The sequence below is a fragment of the Triturus cristatus genome, chromosome 7, assembly GCF_964204655.1.
Source record: "Triturus cristatus chromosome 7, aTriCri1.1, whole genome shotgun sequence".
NCBI lineage: Eukaryota > Metazoa > Chordata > Amphibia > Caudata > Salamandridae > Triturus > Triturus cristatus.
This window is the reverse complement of record NC_140590.1, coordinates 351547653-351573237: the sequence shown is the minus strand read 5'-3', so window position 1 is coordinate 351573237 and position 25585 is coordinate 351547653. Positions and strand designations below refer to the sequence as shown.

General features: G+C 49.3%; 1 protein-coding gene across 9 annotated transcripts in view; it reads left to right on the top strand.

The window, feature by feature from the left end:
* The window catches only part of LOC146809646 (uncharacterized), a 275512-nt gene that overhangs the window by 17815 nt on the left and 232112 nt on the right, over positions 1–25585 (top strand). For all 9 annotated transcript variants that reach the window (XM_085616503.1, XM_085616502.1, XM_085616499.1 and 6 more), the window contains exon 3: positions 269–478. In XM_085616503.1, coding sequence (XP_085472629.1) covers positions 269–478 — 210 coding nt within the window. The remainder of the gene's footprint in view (positions 1–268; positions 479–25585) is intronic.

Here is a 25585-nt window from a genome sequence, read left to right as displayed (position 1 = left end):
GCTTGCAGTCATTATTAGTATGTGGTTGTGCGCGGACTGAAACTGATCAAGACATAATAACTAGCCATCTACATTGTTCCAAGGGCACATAAAAGCTGAACGATGTTGAGTTAAATACTTAGCCGGAACAAGAGTGTGTGTGCCCTGTGTGAAGAATGTCCCACATCACCCAATATTTTCAGTTCATCTCTGCATCAGTCTCATGCTCACTGTGAATGTGATCATCCACAATAAGGACAGTATTTAAACCCACTATTCTTTTTTGCAGGCCTCAGGGAGGTGTCCAGGCCACCTTCCAGTTCTCATTGGCTTCCTGCATCAAAGGATCAGACTCCTGCATCAGAGGCACTTTTGACCACAGACCTGGAGAAGTTGAGAAAAGACTGGCGTGAGCAGCACCCAGTGAATGATCTGCCACAGCCAAACGCCCAAAGCTTAGAGTCTGCAAAACCTGGCCTGGTGGTACCTTGTCAAGACGGTATGAATGTTTGTGTGTGTTTACATGTCTCGTACGCTCATATGATTTTCCTAAATAAATGCGTATTTTTTCACTGCCACAGTGTGATACAAGTAAAAGGAGATACTGCTGCTGTGTTATTCACATTGATATGATTTGGACAACAGCAGTCTCATTCCACAGTAGATCGTCCTTCTTCAAGAGAAGACCTATAAGACACATAAAAGATACATAGAACTAGGTATATAGCGGCATCTCATTAACCAAAAGCTGAATATTTGGACTCATCCTTCACTGTATGTAAAGTGCATATGACAGCAGGTACATTTAATACTAACATACGAGGTCAGGTATAAAATAAGCTGCACGACCTTTCTAGAATCTGACATAGGCTTTTTGCACAGCATTGCAATTGCTGTGGTTAGTCTTTTAACAAGTACACTGTGAAACCAGCCCATGATGTTTTCTAGCCTGGATGAACCCTCAATTCAAGAACAACTGGGGCACGATAAGGAGCGGTCCCTGTCGGATGCAATAATGATCACATCCAATAAAGTCAGACAGAGCTGCTCAGAATTTCTCAGATGCAATAATTATTGTGTATTCCCACTTGTTGCGGAATAACGTGCAGATATTGGTACTTACTGCACCAAAATCTGCATGTCCCCAGTAAGTACTCATTAAATACCATCAGGTTTGACCTGCTGACATTTAACAAAGGTATAAACTTTATTGCACGTTGTAATTATTCAGTGCAATAAACATCCCATCACTTGTAATTGTGATCCCTTCGCAAACAAGTGTTTGCACAGGGATCGTAATCTAACGGACCACCTTTAATTAGATCCTCAGAGCCATATATATGAAAATATGTGGCACAAGGCAGCGCAGCAAGTCACAGAGTTACCTTGCTGTGCTGCCCTGCGTCACAGGGAAAGGGCTGAATACGGATCATTCCTGTCCTTTCCACCTTTGCTGGCGCCGTTTTGGCAGCCCAGCGCCAATGTAGGCGCCCTTGCACCATGGTGCAATGGTGTCTATTGTAATCAGTATTGTTTTTGTACAGGAAGTTGCACTTTCCGGCCCAAAACAATCCTGAGAGACTTTTTCCTCTTTCTATGTATGCTGCAGATATTCCTCCTCATTACACCTCTGCTTGGGAGGTGCATCTTTTTGGCACATTCCCAGGTTTATAATTCCTTGTAGATCTAGGAATCTGTCAAAAACCAAGGCAGTTAACACCCACACAATGCCCATGGAACGCCTCCCTTGTACAGAGTAAAGCAATGGAGCAATTTGCGCTGCGTTGCTCCAGATTTGTGACGCCATTCAAAGCCACGCAAAGTGGCTTTACATGACTTCATAAATCTGACATAGAGATTTGCGTCACATCTAAAATTGAACTCGGGTAAAACCGAGGTCCTCCTTTTAGGTAAGAATACATCCTTCAGGTCTCCTAGTTGGTGGCTACAGGAACTAGGTGTGCTTCCCACACCCACCACCAATGCAAAAATCTTGGGAATCATTTTGGATACCACTCTTATCTTTCAAGAACCAGATTAATGGCACCACTTCCTCCACCTTCCTAACTCTAAAACTGCTTAGAAAGTGTTTCCATTTATACCTCATGAGCTTAAAAAAACATTGACCTCTGCCCTCGTTCTGTCCAAATTGGATTATTGCAACTCTTTGCTCGCTAATCTTCACAAACAACTTCTTTGTGAACTACAGATCTTCCAGAGAGTTGCTGCCTGACTCCTATTAGGGATCCCCAGACACCAGTCTGCCAATGAGGCACTTGTTTCATTTCACTGGCTTCCCATAAGGAAGCGGATTGATTTTAAACTCTTTGTTCATCGCCTTTAGAGCCATACACGACTTCGGACCTGAGAATCTAAAGCAGAGTTTCCGCTGGTATGTCCTCCCCAGAGCTTTTCACTCCTTTACTGCGAACCTCGTAGTGGTACCTAGATTCAGGTTGGCCTACTAAGGAGGCAGAAATTTTGTCATTACTATGTCTCTTCCATTGCACCTAAAAAACTATTCAGAACTCTTCAGAACTGCTCCCATTCAGGAAAGCTCTTAAAACTTGGCTTTTTAATCAATAAGACCGTATTCCTTCGTCTTCGTAGATCAGTTTCTTTGTCTTCTTTTGTAAATTCTCCTCCAGTGTTGATATCAGAGCATAGGCACCCTCAGGCCTTAGTTTGCGCTTTACAAATTTAAAAATCAAATCAGGTACCACGTTGCGTTGTGCAAGCATGAAGCAAAGCTCTCATAAATATGCCTCTAAGTATCTTCAGATAGACCATGGGCCAGATTCACATCAAAATGTAGAATGCGTTCAGAGACTTACTCTTGTGCATTAATGTAAATTTATGTATTTTTAGAAATCACAAATTTCCCAATTATGGCTAGAAAGCAGTGCCAGTTGGAGGATTGTAGACATACTCCTGGGAATGTTATGGGTTCTTTTATTTTTTCATTCTGCTTCCTAAAAAACGTAAACGTATATACAGAGATTCCTGTTCTCCTGCTTGAACATACTTTAAATATTCTTTGTAATTAACAATATTTTCTTAGTTGTATGTCTGCAAAAGTGTGCAATTGGAGGTTTCTAGGGAAGATCCTGGGAAAGTCATGTCACTTAATGTTTTGTTTGCATATATTAGAGAGCATATTGATTATACCATTTTTAATAATAAAGATGAGCAGTTTGTTTTTGTTCTTTTATTACTTAAATGTACTATCATTGAAAGACATTAATAACCCGGTGAGTAAGCATTGGACCTGATACTCGTCAGGTAGCGTTTCACTAAATGTTTTGCTTTTTCCATCTGGGCTTTGCTTATTCTCTTGTGTGGCCTCTGGGCTCTAGACTCTTTCCCACTGTAAATACAGTGTGAACGTGAGCGTGCCCTTCCTACCCGTGTTGGGAAGTGGCGCTGATTAGATGTCTTGAAACATGGGCCAGTCTGCCATCACAGACCTGTGAGTGTGCACCGGCATCTATCGTTATTAAACTCATGAGCAGCCTGTCTTTGCAGGCCGCTGTACGTGCACACCTGCACCTGTGGTGCCCATGATTGCGTGTGCAGCCTGCCATCGCAGACCTGTGCGTGCGCGCTTACACTCGATTAGTAAACTCGTGTCCAGTTTGCCGCTGCAGACTCAGTGGGCACACTTGCACCTCTGGTGCTGGGGACTATGTGTCTGACCTGCCATCGCAGGTCGGTGCCCACTAGCGCACATGCGCCCAGGTAGCGTGGAATACCTGTGTGTGTTTTCACTACCTATGAGGCTTTCTCTGCCCATAGCTTAGCACGGGGAAGTGGTTGACATTCCTTCGAGCTGCAATAGTGGATTACAGTGGGGCAGCCTCATGATGTTTCCTATCAATGGATTCACAATTCCAAACCCTTGCCAGTGGAAAAGGGAATTTTGGCGTAACTCGCTTAAAAATTAAAATGATAGAATATGGGCATGTCAGTGCTTACAGAGTCTAATGTACTATGGTGCCGGGATCTGGTGGGCACCAGGGGTCAGAGAATCACATCTGTGCATTCCCCAGCAACAGTCATAAACCATGAGCATACCACTAGAACGACAGACCTCTGCCATTTGAGGGCTTGATGTGATAGATTGGAGAGAGAGGTTTTGAAACTTAGCCTCTAGGGGCCGGATCATGGCCCCACTAAAGATTAAGATCTGCATTTCATGGCCCCATGGCAGACAGGCGTACAATTCAGGGGAGACATCTGTGGTTCATAGGGAAACCCCTTAAACCACCCCTAGCTTCAAAGACACACAACAGTATAACTACTGCTGCCATCCTTCAGAAAAGGGTGAGATACAATTGTGGGATCGTGGGATCGGAGAACCCAGACTGCATGGTTCACGCTGCCAGAGGACTTTGTTGTGCAGTTTTTATTTATTTATTTGTGTTTTGTAGAGAGCGGACTTAACCGGTTAGGGTATCAGAGCGCTTTACAGCGTTAATAGGTTGTATACAAAAATACTTAGGTTGGGGGGTGGAACATTTGGGATAAAAACAAGTACATCCATTTTACAAGAACGAAGGTCCAAGAGTCTTAAGGGTGGGGTGTCCGGAGGTGCTGGGTGGACAGCATCTGGTCAGTCCAAGGTGTGGTAGTAATAGAATAGAAACAAGGTCGCTAAGGTGAGTGCAATGCAAGAATTAGGAGAGGAATTTGTCCATTAGGAAGGTTTTGACATCCTTTTTAAAACGTGTTAGAGACGGAATTCTTCTAATGGCGGGCGGGAATGAGTTCCATATTCTTGGTGTGGCCCCAGAAAATGCACAATTGTAATTTGTTTCCTTTCGAAAGCAAGGAGGCTAGAGCAAGAGGTGTCTGAAGGATCGGGAGTTTCTAGCTCCTCCAGATACTACGATTTCTGTGCGATAAATGCAGGGGATTTAGTGTATAGAGCCTTGGGAGTGATACATGCCAGTTTAAGTTGGATTCTGGCCTCAAGAGGAAGCCAGTTCAGAGCTTTCAGATGTAGTGAGCTGTGGTTGAATTTATTAGAACCTGTTAGGAGTCTGGCGACAGCGTTAATGCAGGCTTTTAAGGGGGCCAGGGAGATCTTGGGTAGGCCAGAAAGGGTAGAGCATCCATATTTGAGTCTGGAGATAACTAGTGCCTGTACTGCCATTTTTAGGTCTGGAGTGTCAAGGAAAGGTTTTAGTTTTTTTAGATCGCTCAGGTGAAACCTAGTGGTTTTGGCAATCAAGTTGATGTGATCATGCATATTCAAGCTGCTGTCCAGGGTTATTCCAAGGGATTTGGCAGGGTCCACTATGGTCGGTCGGCAGTTTAGGGCTGTGATCGACTTAGTCCATTCCCGAATGTCAGGGTTGGTTTTGTGTGGGGAGATTAGAAGAAATTCTGTTTTTTGTGCGTATAGTTTGAGCTGGTTAGAGGTGAGCCATTGGACAGTCAACTTCAAGGCCTCATTCAGGGAAAAAATCTCCTCAGAAGAGATTTTGATGTAGATCTGGGTGTCATCGGCATACATGTGGTAGGTGATGTTGGCGGTGCGTAGTACTTCTGCTAGCATTTGGAACAGGGCTGATCTTTGGGGACTCAGACCGTAATCGGAGAGGGAGCAGAAAGGTTACCGTTGATTAAGAATCTCTGGGAGCGGTTCTGGAGGAAGGACCTAAACCATTCGAGCACGGAGCCATCCAGTCCCATCCTGAGTTTGAGGCGTTAGAGAAGTTTTTCCCGGTTGACCATAGTGAAAGCCGAGAATAGATCTAAAAGGATTAGGAGACAGGTTTTGCCTTGGTCAAGGGCTTGGAGGGCATCATCCACTATACGGAGAATGGTGGTTTTAGTGCTGTGCCCAGGCCTGAACCCTGATTGGAAATCGTCTAGTAGGTTGAAGTTTGTGATGTGTTGGCTCAATTGCAGTTGCACACATTTCTCCAGGACTTTAGCTAGGAGTGGGATATTGGATATAGGTCTAAAGTTGTCTAGAGAGGCAGGATTCAGCGTAGGTTTTTTAAGATGGGGATGACTTGACCGGCTTGTAGAGAGTCAGGTATCGATCCTTGAAGAAGGGAGGCGTTGATTATTGCAGTCCAAATAAGAATGATAGATTGGGAGGCAGCGGCCAAACAGTTTGAGGGGAGTGGGTCATTAAAGTGGTTGTTTGAGTTCAAGGAGGATAGAATTTACGAGACGGAATGGTCGTCATAAACTTTGAAGTTGGACCAGTGCGCTTGGTTTTTGGGTGATGTCTGGAGAGGCAATGCGGAGAGATGAGGCAGGTCCGGGGGGGGTTGGGAGTAGGTAGTGGATCTAAGTTTGTTTCCTAGGGCAGTAATTTTGTCAGAGAAGAAGGAGGAGAATTCCTCGTATGTTATTAGAGATTTAGGGGTTTCTTTGGAGGTTTTAGCCAGTTTATTAGATTGGTGTTTGACCATTTTGAAGAGCTTGCGAGGTCTGTTCTTGGCGTTCTCCAGTTCTGATCTGAAGAATTCTTTTTTTGAATTGAGGATGTTCATATTATAGGCATTTCTGATCTGACGGAGAAGTTTTAAGTGGGAGGCTGAGGGGTGCTGTCTCCAGTTTCTTTCTGTCTGCCCGAAGGTTCTCCTTTCATAGTTGAGGGATCTGTTGAATCAGGAGTTTCTGTCTTTGATTTGGGTTCTTTTTAGTTTTAGCGGAGCAAGATCATCAAGTATGTTAGACATAGTCGAGGTATAGTGTTCTGTGAGGATGTTGACCATTGTGATATACGGGGGGGCATCAATCTCACAGTGTGCAGCCAGTTTCACGAGATCTAGTTTCTTTGTGTCTCGAACCCAACGTTTTGGATTCACAGGTTGTGGTGGCCTTGTCTTGTGGGTGACAGGTAAATGGAAGGTAATAGCGTGGTGATCAGACCAGTCGCAAAGGGTCTATAGAGATAAGCTTGATCGCAGATTCCTTAGCAATGTTTCCTTAGCAATAATCCAATCTAGAGTGGCGCCTTTCGAGTGTGTTGGGAGTGAGCAGGCTTGGGTAAGGGCTTGAAGTCTTTGATGGCATTGACCTGAGGGTCCTTGAGGTCGTTCCAGTGCAGACTGAAGTCACCGAGAAACATTTCTTTAGAATCGGTGGAAACCTTGGCTGTGATGATTTCCAAGAGGTGGTCTGCGAAGGTGTCATTCATACCTGGGGGGTGGTAGAAGACGTGCAGTTTGCACAATTGAGTGGCGTTGTTGCATATGGAGAGTTTGATTGCCTGTCCAGCCTTGAGATATTATATTTTGGAGGGACTAATAGGTCTAGGCAAGGAGATGAGGATTAATTGAGCCAAGATTCGGTCAGGATTGCTACGTTAGATTTTTGGCTCAGGATAAGATCGGTGACATCAGAGATGTGCTTTGCTGCTGAGCGGCAGTTAATTAAGAGGCCGGAGAGAGGGGGGCCGGGGTGTGTTGTGAGTTAGGGCGGAAATGGCTACTTGCGCTAGCTTGTTGTTAATAACTCCTCTGTTGTGGAGAGTAGTTGATCTATTGGAGTTGATTGCAACCCTATCGATAACGTGTTCGTCAATCATGTCTAGTAGACTTGGGGCTTCAGGAGCAGACTTGTAAGTAAGGAGGAGGGCTAGAATTTCCTCCTCCGAGAGGTAGCTGGGCTGCTTGCGAGAGCGAAGGTGTCAGAGATAACGGTCACGGTGACGGAAGGGCTCGGTGAAAAGGGGGGGGACTTGAGTTTGGTGGGGGCTTGAATTTCGAGGAGAGTTCAGTCAGGTGAAGGATGTTTTTCAGTTCCAGAATGGAGTTGTGGATGCTCTGAGTTAGGTTGGCTGCTCTAAGGTGCAGAGTTTCAATATCCATAAGTGAGGGAAGTGCTTGCGGAAAGGAGGGCAGTGGTTTGGGATCGGTTCTGTTGGCATGATCGGGTAGTATGGTAGTGGGGCTAGACCGACCTATGTCATAGATCCTTAGAGGAGGGGTTTGTGAGTGGCTAGGCACGCTTGGCAGACTGGTCGAGGGATCATTGGGGCAGGTGTCTAGCGTATGAGTCACTATGGGTGTGGGGAGGAGTGCTGGTTGGAGGAAGGGGGCGGCGGCATGGTCTCCTTGAGGAATGGCAGAGGTTGTGTGGGAGTGGAAGGGGATTCCCTAGCAGAAGTGTGGGTTACACTGCCAAGAGAGCCGTTTAGAGTGGGGAACGGCACGGGTTGGGTTCGTCTAGTCTGCACCATAGGAAGTGGTGGGAGGGTGAGGGGGAGTGGTTGGGTCTTTGGTGGGGCTTAACGGGGGGCTTTTACCCTTGCCCTTTGGGCTGTGTTGATCGGAGCGAAGGACGGGTCGGGTGACGAAAGATGGTGCTGGGGGAGCGTGGAGGGATAAGGGTCTTGCACATGTTTTTGGTGGGAGGTGAGAAGGTCTGCAAATTTGTTGAGGTCTTTGGTGCTTGGATCAGGACAATGCCGTTTTTGTATAAGGTGATGGTAAATTCAGCTCGCAAATTTAGGGAGGGCGCAATTGTGAGCTTGGTACCGTACGGAATGCTCCTCGATTCATGTACGTTAAAGAGGTTCGAAATGGTTACCCACCATAAGGATGTTTTTCTGGAGTAGAAGATGAGGTCATAAATGATTGTGCCCTCAGCGCTATAAAGCAGGTCAGAGATCAGGCTCTCAGGGTGTGTTTTCAGAATGGAGTGTTTGAAGTTTTTATCAGCAGTCTTGGAGAGATTAGGAGGATAAACAACGGTGTAGGAGTTGTCCCCTGTTGAGTTCAGGCAAGGGCCTGCCATACTGGAGAGACAGGGGGATCGTTAAGGCCAGGGTAGAGCTAAGGGAGGCTGCGGTAGTGGCTCTGGCAGTGAAGATCACTACTCTGGGGTACAAACAAGGAGTTCCGCAGATATGCATGGCTCTAGCAGTGAAGATTACTGCTCCAGGGCTCAAACAAGAAGTCCGCAGAATAGCAAAGCATCAGGAGTAGAGGGAGTGAGCATAAGACCATGTGGTCAGACAATAGGCGTGTGAATAGGTTGTGGTTGGGGTGGACGGCCTCACTCCAGATGGCTCCGGTTGGTGGTAGGCGGAGAGGAATAGTCTGGCCCCAGGCTGCAGGGTAGAGAAGAAGCTGCTAGGGCCCACATCGGCTACTGAATCCCAATGGGTAGCGCGGTGTAAGCGTGGAACTAAGACTTGTGCTTGTCCGCATCTAAGGCATGTGGGTTCTGTACTGCAGGGACCCTGACACTCATAAACATCTAGTAGGTGGTGGTGTGCAGATTCAGTGGTTGCGGGACAATGCGTGGCCCGTTTCGTCGATCGTGCCGCATCTCTCTCTTGCGTCACACCAACTGCATGCTCATTGCGTGTGGTGTCCTATTAAAAGGGTGCGATCCTCAGAGATAGGGGAGTACCTGTAGTAGTGCCTCATACTACATCGTGTGGCTCTGCTGAACATGCACCTATATGTGACCGGACTGGTCTGGTGCAACCTGTATCATCGTGCACTGGACGTTGTGCCTCACTTCCAGGAAGGAACGGAATTTGCAAATCTTCGCTATATGTGATAGTTATTGCCTGGTGCAGCCCATCTCAACATGCACCGGTCATTGTGCCTCATTTTCAGGGAGGTATGGAATTTGCAAGTCTTCGTGTTTAAGACCTGAAGTGTCTGGTGCGACCATACCAATGCGCACCAGACACTATGCCCAGATTGCCTGGGCACGACCCTGCTCAACGCGTACTGGTCGAGGTGCCTCCTCCTATCGAGAGGCTATCCTGTGTTCCTCCCCATTCATTGATTGTTCCCCTTTAAGCCTCATCGCAGTGGACCAACTTCACTCTCCACACTTGCTTCTCCTGAAGACATCTTATAGCCAGGTGTAGGTAGCCAGACAGATTGACTGGGTTGGACTGTTCCCATGAGGCACAGGATCAATACTGATTTGCATATGGCCAAGTCTAAACTGGGGTGGCCTGGTGAGCAAAAGAATGATGGATTTAACCCAGATCTCTTGACTGGGGGTGAATGTTTTGATTTGTTCTGCATTATGTCCATCAATTGTGTTTCTTTTGCTTTCTCGCCCTAAGTGCGCCAGGTATGCCCAGACGTGGGTCCTGGGCTCACTGTGCCACTGGAATCAAGCTATCCTGGCTGGAGAGGGGTGAAACCCCAAAACCGGTCCTAGGATGCTTGTTTCCGGTCCAGGGAGGACCTGGCTTGGCAGTTTGGGTTGGACTGTTCCCATGAGGCACATGGTCAAGACTGATTTGCATATGGCCAGGTCTAAACTGGGGTGGCATGGTGAGCAAAAGAATGATGGATTTAACCCAGATCTCTTGACTGGGGGTGAATGTTTTGATTTGTTCTGCATTACGTCCATCAATTGTGTGTCTTTTGCTTTCTCGCCCTAAGTGCGCCAGGTATGCCCAGACGTGGGTCCTGGGCTCACTGTGCCACTGGAATCAAGCTATCCTGGCTGGAGAGGGGTGAAACCCCGAAACCGGTCCTAGGATGCTTGTTTCCGGTCCAGGGAGGACCTGGCTTGGCAGTTTGGGCTGGACTGTTCCCATGAGGCACATGGTCAAGAATGATTTGCATATGGCCAGGTCTAAACTGGGGTGGCATGGTGAGCAAAAGAATGATGGATTTAACCCAGATCTCCTGACTGAGGTTGAATGTTTTGATTTGTTCTGATTCCGTCCATCAATTGTGTGTCTTTTGCTTTCTCCCCCTAAGTGCGCCAGGTATGCCCAGACGTAGGTCCTGGGCTCACTGTGCCACTGGAATCAAGCTATCCTGGCTGAAGAGGGGTGAAACCCCGAAACCGGTCCTAGGATGCTGGTTTCCAGTTCAGGGAGGACCTGGCTTGGCAGTTCAGGCTGGACAGTTCCCATGAGGCACAGGGTCAAGACAGATTTGCATATGGCCAGGTCTAAACTGGGGTGGCCTGGTGAGCAAAAGAACGATGGATTTAACCCAGATCTCTTGACTGGGGTGAATGTTTTGATTTGTTCTGCATTCCGTCCATCAATTGTGTGTCTTTTGCTTTCTCGCCCTAAGTGTACCAGGTATGCCCAGACGTGGGTCCCGGGCTCACTGTGCCACTGGAATCAAGCTATCCTGGCTGAAGAGGGTTGAAACCTCGAAACCGGTGCTAGGATGCTTCTTTCCGGTCCAGGGAGGACCTGGTTTGGCAGTTCGGGCTGGACTGTTCCCATGAGGCGCAGGGTCAAGACTGATTTGCAAATGGCCAGGTCTAAACTGGGGTGACATGGTGAGCAAAAGAATGATGGATTTAACCCAGATCTCTTGACTGGGGTGAATGTTTTGATTTGTTCTGCATTCCGTCCATCAATTGTGTGTCTTTTGCTTTCTCGCCCTAAGTGTACCAGGTATGCCCAGACGTGGGTCCCGGGCTCACTGTGCCACTGGAATCAAGCTATCCTGGCTGAAGAGGGTTGAAACCTCGAAACCGGTGCTAGGATGCTTCTTTCCGGTCCAGGGAGGACCTGGTTTGGCAGTTCGGGCTGGACTGTTCCCATGAGGCGCAGGGTCAAGACTGATTTGCAAATGGCCAGGTCTAAACTGGGGTGACATGGTGAGCAAAAGAATGATGGATTTAACCCAGATCTCTTGACTGGGGGTGAATGTTTTGATTTGTTCTGCATTCCGTCCATCAATTGTGTGTCTTTTGCTTTCTCGCCCTAAGTGTACCAGGTATGCCCAGACGTGGGTCCTGGGCTCACTGTGCCACTGGAATCAAGCTATCCTGGCTGAAGAGGGTTGAAACCTCGAAACCGGTGCTAGGATGCTTCTTTCCGGTCCAGGGAGGACCTGGTTTGGCAGTTCGGGCTGGACTGTTCCCATGAGGCGCAGGGTCAAGACTGATTTGCAAATGGCCAGGTCTAAACTGGGGTGACATGGTGAGCAAAAGAATGATGGATTTAACCCAGATCTCTTGACGGGGCGAATTTTTGATTTGTTCTGCATTCCGTTCATCAATTGTGTGTCTTTTGCTTCCAAGACAGTCGGAAGCGTGTCAAGAGACTGTGTGACACCATTGTGTTTTTTAGACCTGTTGATGAGCTTCCAGAGTGGCTGCTAAACTCCCCTTGTTTATCTCTACCTCTAATTAAAATGTGCTTTATATCCCCACCTGCTCCCCGAGGACCCTGACTCTGTGCCACTTCGGCCGTGTGCTGCTAGAATCCAGGAGGAGGGGCTGCTTATCTTCCATTTGGGGTATATGACTATCAGGGTAAACTAGAGGGTGGAGAGAGATGGTGGCCACGGAGTCTGCAGGGTGTTTTCCTTTGACCTGCTGGGTACCAATAGCACTGGATTAGGGTGCTGAGTGCAGAAGTGTGCAAGAGTGTTTCCATATGGACTGGGCTGATACCTGTTGCACCATGTAATGGCGCAGAGTGAGTGTGTGAGTGGAAGTGATAGTCGGTGCACCGCCTGTAAATCACAACACTATCTGGCGGTGCTGCTTTATATGTTGATTTCATGCCAAAACCACAATACTTTTGACATTGGGTTTACCTGCCTGGCTTCAGCCTGCAGTACTGCTAAAAAGTGTTCTTGTTTCTTCTATGTACATATTTTTGATATTGTTGTGACCCGGGGTGTACCCTATAGCTGTGTGGGATTGTATTATCAGTATTGCTAAGGTGGGCCTGTGGGGGAGTGTGTCGCTCCATATAAGGGTGCTCTCTCTTCGTTGTGGAGGGTGGTTAGATTAGGAATTGTCCACAGGGTGCATACTATTAATATCATAACAATACGCGTGGGCCTATTACTGCTAGTAATATTTTCAAATGTGTTTTATGCCCAAAAGTACCTGATGTTTATGCTGTAATGATTGAAAATGTGTGTTTAATACAAACGTTATTTACATACATCCTGTGTGAAGTCTTTTTTGTGACACTCAGTGTGTTTATTACCAGAAACTACTGTACCTTTGTTTGACACATTGTCTCCGAGATAAGCCTGACTGCTCTGTGCCGAGCTACACAAGGGTGACCACAGGTTATACAGCGAGTGTAATCACCCACCCTTGACTGAAGGGGGAGGTTCTGCCTGACTGGGGGCATCCCTTCTACCAACCAGAAAATGCCAGTTCCAACTGTAAATAATCACCCAGAGACTAGGTCTATGGTTCTATATAATTCATAATTCACTGGAATAAAGTAATTTCCATGAACTGTAGAAAGTTAACTGCGGGTGTTACATCGCCAGGGTGAAATATGGCTCCCAATTATCACTCAAGAAAATACATGGTTAGGTTTTGCAGACTTTAATTCTTGCATAATATACAGGAGCATTCAAACAAGGATCTTTCATTCCTCTCATGCAGAGTTGGCACAGGGCATTAAGCACAACAGGCTTGCCATCTATAGATGAATCTACTGCAGTTTGTCAATGATCAGCTTCCCCGAAACAAATTTGTTGTCATGTGTAATGCAAAGTGACCTTGGCAGAATCCAATGTGTTTTGACTTTGAGCTATTATGGTAGGATACTACTTGTAGGCCACCATATCTGTGTATGCAGCCAATCACAGGAGATCTCAAATAGCTAATTGCCTAGTTAATATTCATGAGGTGAGCCATTCTGCAATCGCCCGTGGCTGGAGATACTGTGACTCGACCTTTTACATAGGTTGCATCTCAAAATCAGTTATCGGTCACAAAAGTTGGTGATTGATTTGCGACGACATTTTGAGATTTGGCCATTGGTTCTGAAAAATGCATTGCCACTCTTCTTGGAGTCAGCTACACAAATAACACCTAAGCACATAGACCTGCGAGCATTTTCGTGTTTAACATTAAAGACCTTATTGAGGGTTTCATGCTAATTGAAAGCAGTGCTTCATTCCTGATAATAGTGTAAAAGCCCATTTGGAGAAATGTTTGCAGGCAAAATCTTTCAATTTCACCAATTAGTAATTTCACGAATGGCAAATTTACTGCACCAGCTTGGAATGGTTGGAATTACCACCTTACTATGCCATCAAGTTGTACGCTTTCATTAACAGCTTCTAGTTTAAGTAAAGAAAAATCTAGATAATCATGTAGGGACTGTGATGCTCATACAGACAGGAAATAGGCAGAGGAGCAATAGGTCTGGGAAAGTAAAAGCAATGTCAAGGACCATAGCCCTTTTTCGAAGTACCGGGTGTGGAAGAAAAACATGCCCCAAAATACGGATTCCAAGATGTGCAGAAACAGAAATATTGTGTTTGTTAGACCTGTCAGCCCTTTGGGTGGTCCCTCCTCATCATTATTTATTTTGTCCCACTTTTGCCTCAAACCCTGTTTGAATTTTTCCTTTTTGGGAACCACCAGACTTTTTCGTGTTGCTACAGATTCAGGGAGCCATTTTAGCTACCCCTGAAACTTCTGTCTGAGGGCCTGGAGCACAAAATGGTGGCCACCTGTGACATCACCAGCATCCACTGGAACCTACCAGCACCTTCCAGAACATTCCAGGAGATTCCAGAACTCTGTGACAGTTGGAGACCGTTTAGAATGTTGGGAGGTTAAGACAGAGTGTTGGCAGTTGGAGCTGGCAGTTGGCACCTGACTGGTGAAGAGAGAGGAGCACAACAGTGAAGGAGGAAGGAGTGAAGCAGCAGGGGTGGAAACTTGTGCCTGGAGTGGGGTCCATAAACCCACCCTTGATACTTGTCCCTACTGATGGATCCCAGCCTATAGCCCTGTGTGGGAAGAAGACAGAAGAAACTTATCCTAAGGACCTGGACAGCAGGAACAGGCCTTAGAACCAAGAAAACAGCAAGATCCTGACCTGAGAACTGGTTTCCCTGGAGTCCGGCGTCGAGTAGCCTGAAGACCTGGAGCCCGAGGTGGAGAAGCGGCGCTGACTGAAGTAGCAGACGTCGTACCCGGAGCCGCCTGAGGTCGTGAGAGGGCGCCGACGGAGGTCGTGAGGAATACCAGAGGTCGAGGAGGAAGTGAACCGAGGTCGAGCGAGCGGCGTCATCGGAGGAGTGAAGTCCGCCCTCCGGAGTCGTCGGAGACCGAGGTAGAGGAGCACCGGAGGTCGGGAGTGAGGATCGCACTCCGGAGTCGCCCGGAGCCTGTGAGGAGGAGCACCGGAGGTCGGGGGTGAGGATCGCACCCCGGAGTCGCCGGAAGTCGACATCGAGGCCAGGCCGGCCGACGTCATCGGAGCCGAGGGCGCCATCGGACCGGAGCCGCCCGAAGTCGACATCGTGAAGAGACTGCCCGACGCCGTCGAACCGGAGGTCGAGATCGAACCGAGGCCACCGACATCGGACCGGAACCGCCTACCGGCGTCGTCAAAGAACTGACATTGTGCCGAGGCCGCCGAGACCGAACCGGAACCGCCTCACGGCGTCGACACGACTCCAGCGGCGTCGGAACATCAGAAAAAGGGCAGTAAGTGGAGTAGAGGGCGCCTAAGGCCCTGTGGAGACCTGAGAGACTGCTCTAAGGGGCTAGGGAGGTGCTGAAACCAACCTGACTGTGCAAGGGGTGAACTGGGACTAACCTAGAGAGGTTGTGTGGAGAGAGAAAGCCAGGGCACTGGTATTCCCCCCTTTGATCTACCTCAGTTTAGGCCTCAGCCTTGTCCCAGCCAGGGAGTAGCCCCCCTCAAGCCTTCCACAACCCTACAAGCTGTGCCTGGGCCATATCAGCCCTTAAGAATTGAAGTGTCATCTGATTATATGAGGGTTGCGGTATACTTTTAATTATTTATTGGGGATACTGTATTTATTGAGTTTTTACCTATTTATTGCTGCACTATATTTATAGGTCCTCAGGACTTGTTGGTGTACAATATTTATTGGTACAGTATTTATTGCCTCAAAGTATTTAATTGTCTGTATATATTGCACTTGTATTTATGCCCTGTTATTTATGATCACCCCTATTTATTTCATCAAACAGCCAATATTTATTTGACCTGCACTAATTGAAACTTGTATATTGTGATTGACCTATTTATTTTTCCAATCAGCAACTAAGAGAAAAAGATAAAGAAAGAATATTTTCATAATTTTTACGGTGTAGAGTCGTTTTTGGAACGGATGCACGCATGGTTATTGTATGGGTATATTGTATGCTTAGCACTGCGCCTGTTTCCTGACCACTCGAGCCAAGCTACCACAGTGTGTTCGGGGAGTCCACCACCACCCTGCGGAGTGGGAGTGGGCGTTTCCAACATAAATTGGTGTTCAGTGGTGGGATAGAGCTGTGCCTACATATACTCAACAATAACTGTGGGTAGTCCATAGGCCTACACCGGGAGTTTTCTCACAGCGGCCTTCCTAATTGTGGGTTTTTGTTTTTTCCAAATTTACTCTGGTGGTGGGAGGAGGTATTACTAAAGGTACCCCCCTACATTGCTACTGCACAAAACCTGTCCTCTAACCTGAGTGGGCAAGATGGAGTTTGTACTAGAGAATCTAGAAACGTACACTGTGGCCCAACTCAGGGAGTTTTGCCAGCGGGAGGGGGTGTACTGTCCCCCAGGAGCAAAGAAGGGTGCACTCCAAACCAGCTTAAGGGCTTGGGGGGAGGCACGCCGAGAAAGCAAGGCTGAGGAGGAAGACAGGGATGGAGAGCCTGACCCCGAGGGGGCTGAGATGTACCAACCTGAGGTGGGGAACCTGTCAGCAGGGCCCAGGACACTTTCTAGGAAGGGCAGCACTGTCTCTAGCGGGGGCTTATCCAGCGTGGAGTTAGCAGATCGGAGAGAGAAAAGACAGCTCACATGGGATTTAGCAAAGCTGGAGAAGGAGAAGGAGGAACAGAGGTTGGCTCATGAGACGGAGAAAGAGAGGATGGCTCATGAGATAAGACTGAAAGAGATAGAGCTTCAGATCCTAAGAATTGGAGCACCAACTGTTCCTAATGGTGGCAGCCAAATCCAAGAGTCCACCAGGGAACCCAAACCTTACCTGCCAAAGGACATAGTAGCTAGCTATGGGGCGGGTGACGACATCGCCAAGTGGCTAGCAGCCTATGAGGTCTCGTTGAGGGCCCATGGGGTCCCAGTGAAGTACTGGGGAGGGGGATTGTATAAGTACATGCCTCCAGCTGGTAGGGATGCTTTATTGGCCCTCGAAGAGGATGAGCAGACCCACTACCCCACCATGAAACTGGCGCTCATCAGAAAGTTTGGACTAACACCTGAAAAGTACAGACAGAAGTTCAGGGGTAGTCACAAGCTGGGCACACAGAATTGGGTGGACTTCCTGGACTATGCAAAGAAGGCACTGGAAGGTTGGATTCAGGGCAGTGAAGTAAGGAACTACGAGGAGCTGTTTGACCTAGTACTGAAGGAACACCTACTCGAGAAATGTTTCCCTGAACTGCGGCAACACCTGGTGGATAGCAAGCTGACCAGCCCCCGGAAGCTTGCTGAGGAGGCGGACATTTGGGCTAGTACCCGGGTGTCCACAAGGGGGACTGGAGGGGATACTCAAAAGGCCGGACAGGGCGCCCCCCAGAAGAAAGAGGGAGGGGAAAAGAAAAAGGAGTTCTCCAAAGGCCCCCAAAATAACTTCCAAGGGAAGGGAACAGGATTCACCTCTAAGGCTAACCCACCCAGAAACCCTAATCCTGGCCAGAGTCAGCAGCCAAGGGTTGTCCATTGCTACGAGTGCGGTGGCGTTGGACACTATAAAGGAGATCCGAAGTGTCAGAAACGATCACCCCCTCCCACTGGAGGAAAGACCCCCGGAGTAGCTAGTGTAGTGCACGGGGAGGAGATGCCCTTAACTAAGGGAAGGGAGTGGGCGGGTGTCACTTTAGTGTCCCTGGGAGAACGGGAGATGGTTCCTAAGATCCAGGTGCCCGCAAATACCGCAAAGTATGGGCAGTGGATCACCATCAACGGCCAAAGAGGGGAGGCTCTGAGAGACACAGGAGCCAGTATGACTATGGTGCGTAGCCAGCTGGTGTCTCCAGAGCAGGTAATTCCCGATGTACTCCACCCAGCCGCGATGGCTGACGGCAGAACAGGTCACTATCCAGTGGCCGAGGTTCCCTTTGAATGGGGGGGGGTTGCAGGTTCACTTCGAGTTGCCGTAAGCCCTGCCGTGCCAGTCGATTGTCTGCTGGGCAATGACATGGAGCACAACGCTTGGAAGGAGGTGGAATACCGGACTCACACCGAGATGCTGGGTACACCTGACTGGGCCTGTGTTAGCACAAGGTCTGCGACTACCCGAAGAGGGAGTTCATTCCGGCTGGAGCCTGGAACAAAGGCCCAGCCAGCTGCCAGTCAAGGGAAGAACCGAGGACAGGAGGAGCCTGCCTCGGCGTCTCCACCCCGTAGGACGGATAGGCCACCGGAGGTGGTGGACCAGGAGTCTGCGGAGGGGGACGTTACCAACCTGGAGGACCTACCCATCCCGGCCGAGTGGCACGTGGAGGGAGGCCCGTCCAGGGAGGAATTCTGCCAGGGCCAGAGGGAGTGCCCTACCCTTGAGGGGCTAAGGCGACAGGCCGAAGCCCAGGCAGCAGGGAACGTTGAAGGGAACTACAGTGTTTACTGGGAGGATGGCCTCCTCTACAGTGAACCCAAGGCACCCCTACATGGATCGTCACGAGCCTTGGTAGTTCCTCAACGTTATCGAGCCTTCCTTCTGGAGTTGGCTCACGAGATACCATTGGCAGGACACCTGGGGCAAGACAAGACCTTCGCCCGTCTTGTCCCACACTTTTATTGGCCTCAGATGAAAGTGTCGTCCGATACCTACTGCCGGACATGTGTGTCTTGCCAAGCCAGTGGGAAAACAGGGGTGAAGCTGAAAGCTCCCCTGGAACCACTTCCTGTCGTTAGCACCCCCTTTGAAAGGGTGGGCATCGACATTGTGGGTCCATTAGATCCACCGACTACAGCTGGTCACAGGTTTATCCTGGTTCTGGTGGATCATGCCACACGGTACCCAGAGGCAATACCTCTGAGGACCATAACAGCACCTGTTGTGGCTAGGGCCCTGATGGGAATCTTTACCCGAGTGGGTTTTCCCAAGGAAGTTGTGTCCGACAGGGGGACCAACTTCATGTCAGCATATATGCGGGCAATGTGGAAGGAGTGTGGAGTGACCTACCGGTTCACAACTCCTTACCACCCCCAGACCAATGGTCTGGTGGAAAGGTTTAACAAAACCTTAAAAGGCATGATCCGAAGTCTGCCTGAAAGCCTGCGGAGGAAATGGGACGTCCTCCTACCCTGTTTACTTTTTTCCTACAGGGAAGTGCCACAGAAGGGAGTGGGCTTCAGCCCCTTCGAGCTTCTGTATGGGCACCCTGTACGTGGACCTCTTAACCTGGTGAGAGACGGATGGGAAAGAACTCCCAGAAAGCTCCCCCAGGATGTGGTGAGCTACATGCTGGCCTTCCGGAGCCAAATGGCTAAGTTGTGGAAGCAAGCTTCTGACAACTTGGAAGCCAGCCAAGCAGTAATGAAGGCGTGGTATGACCACAACGCTCACCCGGTGGAGTTGGAGCCTGGCCAGAAGGTGTGGGTGATCGAACCCGGAGAGCTTAGTGCCCTCCAGGATCGCTGGTCAGGACCCTTTGAGGTGTTGGAGAAGAAGGGTAAGGCTACCTACTTGGTGGACCTGAAGACCCCTCGTCAGCCCCTGCGGGTGCTGCATGCCAACCGCCTCAAACCCCACCACGAGAGGCCCGAAGTCATCTTGATGATGGTGACTGACGGAGGAGAGGACGTGGAAAGCGAGCCTCTCCCTGATCTGTTTGCGTCTCAGGAAAAGGATGGGTCGGTGGAGGGAGTGATTCTCTCCCCATCTCTAACTCCTGAACAGCAGGAGGACTGTCGCCAGGCCCTGGGGCAGTACTCTGCGTTGTTCTCCCTTGTCCCGGGTAGGACTCACCTGTGCGTCCATGACGTGGACACAGGAGACAGCCCACCTGTGAAGTCCAAGATCTACCGGATGTCAGACAAGGTGAAGGCCAGCATTCATAGTGAAGTCACTAAGATGCTGGAGCTAGGAGTGATTGAACCTTCCAGCAGCCCCTGGTCCAGTCCGGTGGTGTTAGTACCGAAGGCTGCACCACCGGGTGCCCAACCAGAACTGAGGTTCTGTGTGGACTACCGGGGACTGAATTCAGTGACAAAGACTGATGCACATCCGATCCCTAGGGCGGATGAATTAATTGACCGGCTGGGAGCTGCCCAATATCTAAGTACCTTTGACCTTACTTCGGGGTACTGGCAGATCTCTTTGACTGATGGAGCAAGGGAAAGGTCAGCCTTCTCCACGCCCAATGGCCACTACCAGTTCTGTGTGATGCCCTTTGGGCTCAAGAACGCACCTGCCACGTTTCAGCGCCTGGTAAACCAGATCCTCACCGGAATGGAGAGTTTCTCTGCTGCTTATCTGGATGACATAGCCGTCTTCAGTAACAGCTGGGAGGATCGCTTGCGTCACCTGCAAGCTGTTCTCCAGGCCCTGAGACAAGCTGGATTGACGATCAAGGCCAGCAAGTGCCAGATCGGGCAGGGGTCGGTAGTGTACCTTGGACACTTGGTGGGTAGGGGAACGGTGCAACCCCTCCAGGCGAAGATCGAGGCCATCATGGCCTGGGAACCCCCCAAGACACAGACTGAGGTCCGAGCATTTTTGGGCCTCACGGGATACTATCGCCGCTTCGTGAAGGGGTACGGTACCATCGTAGCCCCTCTCACGGAGCTCACGTCCAAGAAACAACCTCGACGGGTAGTCTGGACGGAGGCTTGTCAGCAAGCCTTTGAGAAATTGAAGAAAGCCATGTGCGAGGCCCCGGTCTTAAGGGCCCCAGACTTTTCCAAGAAGTTCATTGTCCAGACAGATGCATCAGAACATGGCATTGGGGCAGTGTTATCGCAACTCAACGAAGAGGGTCTGGATCAACCCGTGGTCTTCCTATCCAGGAGACTACTTCCCAGGGAACAGAAGTGGAGTGCAATAGAGCGTGAAGCCTTTGCAGTGGTATGGGCTCTGAAGAAGTTGCGGCCATACCTGTTTGGCTCGCACTTCCTAGTTCAGACCGACCACCGACCCCTTCGTTGGCTGATGCAAATGAAGGGGGAGAATCCCAAGTTGTTGAGGTGGTCTATTTCCCTACAGGGGATGGACTTTCAGGTGGAACATCGGCCTGGAGTGGACCACGCCAATGCAGACGGTCTCTCAAGGTATTTCCGCCTTAGTGATGAGAACTCCCAAGGGGTTGGGTAGCTCTCCCCACTTTCAGCTGGGGGGGACGCGTGTTAGACCTGTCAGCCCTTTGGGTGGTCCCTCCTCATCATTATTTATTTTGTCCCACTTTTGCCTCAAACCCTGTTTGAATTTTTCCTTTTTGGGAACCACCAGACTTTTTCGTGTTGCTACAGATTCAGGGAGCCATTTTAGCTACCCCTGAAACTTCTGTCTGAGGGCCTGGAGCACAAAATGGTGGCCACCTGTGACATCACCAGCATCCACTGGAACCTACCAGCACCTTCCAGAACATTCCAGGAGATTCCAGAACTCTGTGACAGTTGGAGACCGTTTAGAATGTTGGGAGGTTAAGACAGAGTGTTGGCAGTTGGAGCTGGCAGTTGGCACCTGACTGGTGAAGAGAGAGGAGCACAACAGTGAAGGAGGAAGGAGTGAAGCAGCAGGGGTGGAAACTTGTGCCTGGAGTGGGGTCCATAAACCCACCCTTGATACTTGTCCCTACTGATGGATCCCAGCCTATAGCCCTGTGTGGGAAGAAGACAGAAGAAACTTATCCTAAGGACCTGGACAGCAGGAACAGGCCTTAGAACCAAGAAAACAGCAAGATCCTGACCTGAGAACTGGTTTCCCTGGAGTCCTGCGTCGAGTAGCCTGAAGACCTGGAGCCCGAGGTGGAGAAGCGGCGCTGACTGAAGTAGCAGACGTCGTACCCGGAGCCGCCTGAGGTCGTGAGAGGGCGCCGACGGATGTCGTGAGGAATACCAGAGGTCGAGGAGGAATGGAACCGAGGTCGAGCGAGCGGCGTCATCGGAGGAGTGAAGTCCGCCCTCCGGAGTCGTCGGAGACCGAGGTAGAGGAGCACCGGAGGTCGGGAGTGAGGATCGCACTCCGGAGTCGCCCGGAGCCTGTGAGGAGGAGCACCGGAGGTCGGGGGTGAGGATCGCACCCCGGAGTCGCCGGAAGTCGACATCGAGGCCAGGCCGGCCGACGTCATCGGAGCCGAGGGCGCCATCGGACCGGAGCCGCCCGAAGTCGACATCGTGAAGAGACTGCCCGACGCCGTCGAACCGGAGGTCGAGATCGAACCGAGGCCACCGACATCGGACCGGAACCGCCTACCGGCGTCGTCAAAGAACTGACATTGTGCCGAGGCCGCCGAGACCGAACCGGAACCGCCTCACGGCGTCGACACGACTCCAGCGGCGTCGGAACATCAGAAAAAGGGCAGTAAGTGGAGTAGAGGGCGCCTAAGGCCCTGTGGAGACCTGAGAGACTGCTCTAAGGGGCTAGGGAGGTGCTGAAACCAACCTGACTGTGCAAGGGGTGAACTGGGACTAACCTAGAGAGGTTGTGTGGAGAGAGAAAGCCAGGGCACTGGTATTCCCCCCTTTGATCTACCTCAGTTTAGGCCTCAGCCTTGTCCCAGCCAGGGAGTAGCCCCCCTCAAGCCTTCCACAACCCTACAAGCTGTGCCTGGGCCATATCAGCCCTTAAGAATTGAAGTGTCATCTGATTATATGAGGGTTGCGGTATACTTTTAATTATTTATTGGGGATACTGTATTTATTGAGTTTTTACCTATTTATTGCTGCACTATATTTATAGGTCCTCAGGACTTGTTGGTGTACAATATTTATTGGTACAGTATTTATTGCCTCAAAGTATTTAATTGTCTGTATATATTGCACTTGTATTTATGCCCTGTTATTTATGATCACCCCTATTTATTTCATCAAACAGCCAATATTTATTTGACCTGCACTAATTGAAACTTGTATATTGTGATTGACCTATTTATTTTTCCAATCAGCAACTAAGAGAAAAAGATAAAGAAAGAATATTTTCATAATTTTTACGGTGTAGAGTCGTTTTTGGAACGGATGCACGCATGGTTATTGTATGGGTATATTGTATGCTTAGCACTGCGCCTGTTTCCTGACCACTCGAGCCAAGCTACCACAGTGTGTTCGGGGAGTCCACCACCACCCTGCGGAGTGGGAGTGGGCGTTTCCAACAGTGTTTCTATAAGATCATAGACAGCACACACTCTGAATAAAATTCTAACATTTTGCCAAATTTGGGGCCCCATATGCTAAGGCCTGACACAATGTAAGGCAAGGGCATAAGTGATATATACTGAGCCACACAAAGCCACCGTGCATGACTCTGCGTGGCTTGGTAAATTCAGAGTAACACAAGGTAGCACAAATCGCTGCCTTGCATTACTCTGCATTGGGAAGGCATTCTTGGGTGGAGTGTGGGTGTTTCCATGCATCCACCTAGATTTACAAAGACTTGTAAACCTGGGAATGTGTTGAAATGGTGCACCATCCCAACAGAGGCGTTATGAGGCGAATATCTTTATTTCTCCTCGTTATTTCCTCTTTCTATGTGTGCTGCTTACTATAGTACACTTACAGAGAGGAAAATGTGTCTAAGGTTTGTTTTTGTGCAGTAAAGTATCACTTCCTGAACATAAACCTTCCTGCCTTTAATGTAGGCACCCTTGCACAACTGTGCCTGCATTGGTGTAGGCAGCACTCAGTGCACCAGCAAGGGAGAGACAAGGAATCTGTCTTATCTTCATAGATATGGCACTTTCCTGCTGTCTCTTCCACACAGCGCAACAAGCTGTCATGCTGCATTGCATTGCATGGCATTTTGATAAATCTAGCCCTGGGTGTAATCCTATTTAGCCATTTTTATGAATCAAAGAGCAACATTTCCTATGGGACTTAACATGTGAAATCACACTTTGTGACAATCCCCCTTCTTCTTGGTCCCCGCTTGACAATTCAGTGCAAAACCTTCTTTTAAGGAGCCAAAGTGGATGACCTTTTTGGAAAGCTTTGTGCAGATTTGTCAAAAGGCTCCAAAGTCCTTAAAGAAACAAAACAATTCTGTCATATGGAAACTCTGACCTAACTGTAACTACACAGAGGTGATCGTATATCTATATATTATCCCTAGGCCTTATGCTTTTATGTACACGAGGATACATTAGACACTGGAAGAGACAGTGGGAGAAGGAAAAAGGAAAGGGGTAATCCAGTAATAAAACAAGCAAGATGTCAAACAGCTATGTAACTAATGACACTGACTTATGCATAAAACATATATAACCAACAAACATAACTGAATGGAGTTAGCACACCCTAAACATGAACTTTGAACAGGTAGTCTACATACTTAGGCCCCACCCATTTTGAGAACATGTAACTTATGAATGGGACTCCAGTCCTGCTGCTAGGCGGTGGGAGAAAAAAGACAAGAGTAATAGGAAGGGTGAACATGGAGGTATACAAATGGCCATCCAGACCGACATCACAGACCAGTGGGACCCAAAAAGTGAATAGAACTCATCAGCTTACATAATTAATTTCAAGTTCCCCCAGCACTATTGCAGTGCATTGAGGGGGATAGCTGTACTCATATTGGGCAGCCACTCCTTTGCATATGGTCAACTGAGTTTGGAACAACTGTCCGGAGTTTGCATAACCTATAGAAACAGTCAAGGTGGCAAAAATAGGATGCAAGAAAGGGAGACTATGCTGAAGAGGAAGCCCTGCTGCTGTTCTTTGCCCTCTGACTACTGGTGACCTGGCTTTGATTTTAACTGTTCGCCGGACCCGCTTCGCGGGTCCCACTTCACCAGTATTACCTGCTGTGTCCGTGAGGCTTGTGGTGCTCTGGGGTACTGGGCAGGGCTGCGAGCGTTTCAGCAGGGACTCCGTGTCCCAGGAGTCCCTGCCTGGCCGATTGAAAACACCTGGCCCGCTCTCCTTGTCAGCCCCGCCCCCTGCACACGGTTTGTGAAAAGGAGTCTGCCTGCCTTTCCTCACTGGGACGCCTTGCTGAAGAGGAAGCCCTGCTGCTGTTCTTTGCCCTCTGACTACTGGTGACCTGCCTTTGATTTTAACTGTTCGCCGGACCCGCTTCGCGGGTCCCGCTTCACCAGTATTACCTTTGGGAGAACTGCGCTGTGTCCGTGAGGCTTGTGGTGCTCTGGGGTACTGGGCAGGGCTGCGAGCGTTTCAGCAGGGACTCCGTGTCCCAGGAGTCCCTGCCTGGCCGATTGAAAACACCTGGCCCGCTCTCCTTGTCAGCCCCGCCCCCTGCACACGGTTTGTGAAAAGGAGTCTGCCTGCCTTTCCTCACTGGGACGCCTTGCTGAAGAGGAAGCCCTGCTGCTGTTCTTTGCCCTCTGACTACTGGTGACCTGCCTTTGATTTTAACTGTTCGCCGGACCCGCTTCGCGGGTCCCGCTTCACCAGTATTACCTTTGGGAGAACTGCGCTGTGTCCGTGAGGCTTGTGGTGCTCTGGGGTACTGGGCAGGGCTGCGAGCGTTTCAGCAGGGACTCCGTGTCCCAGGAGTCCCTGCCTGGCCGATTGAAAACACCTGGCCCGCTC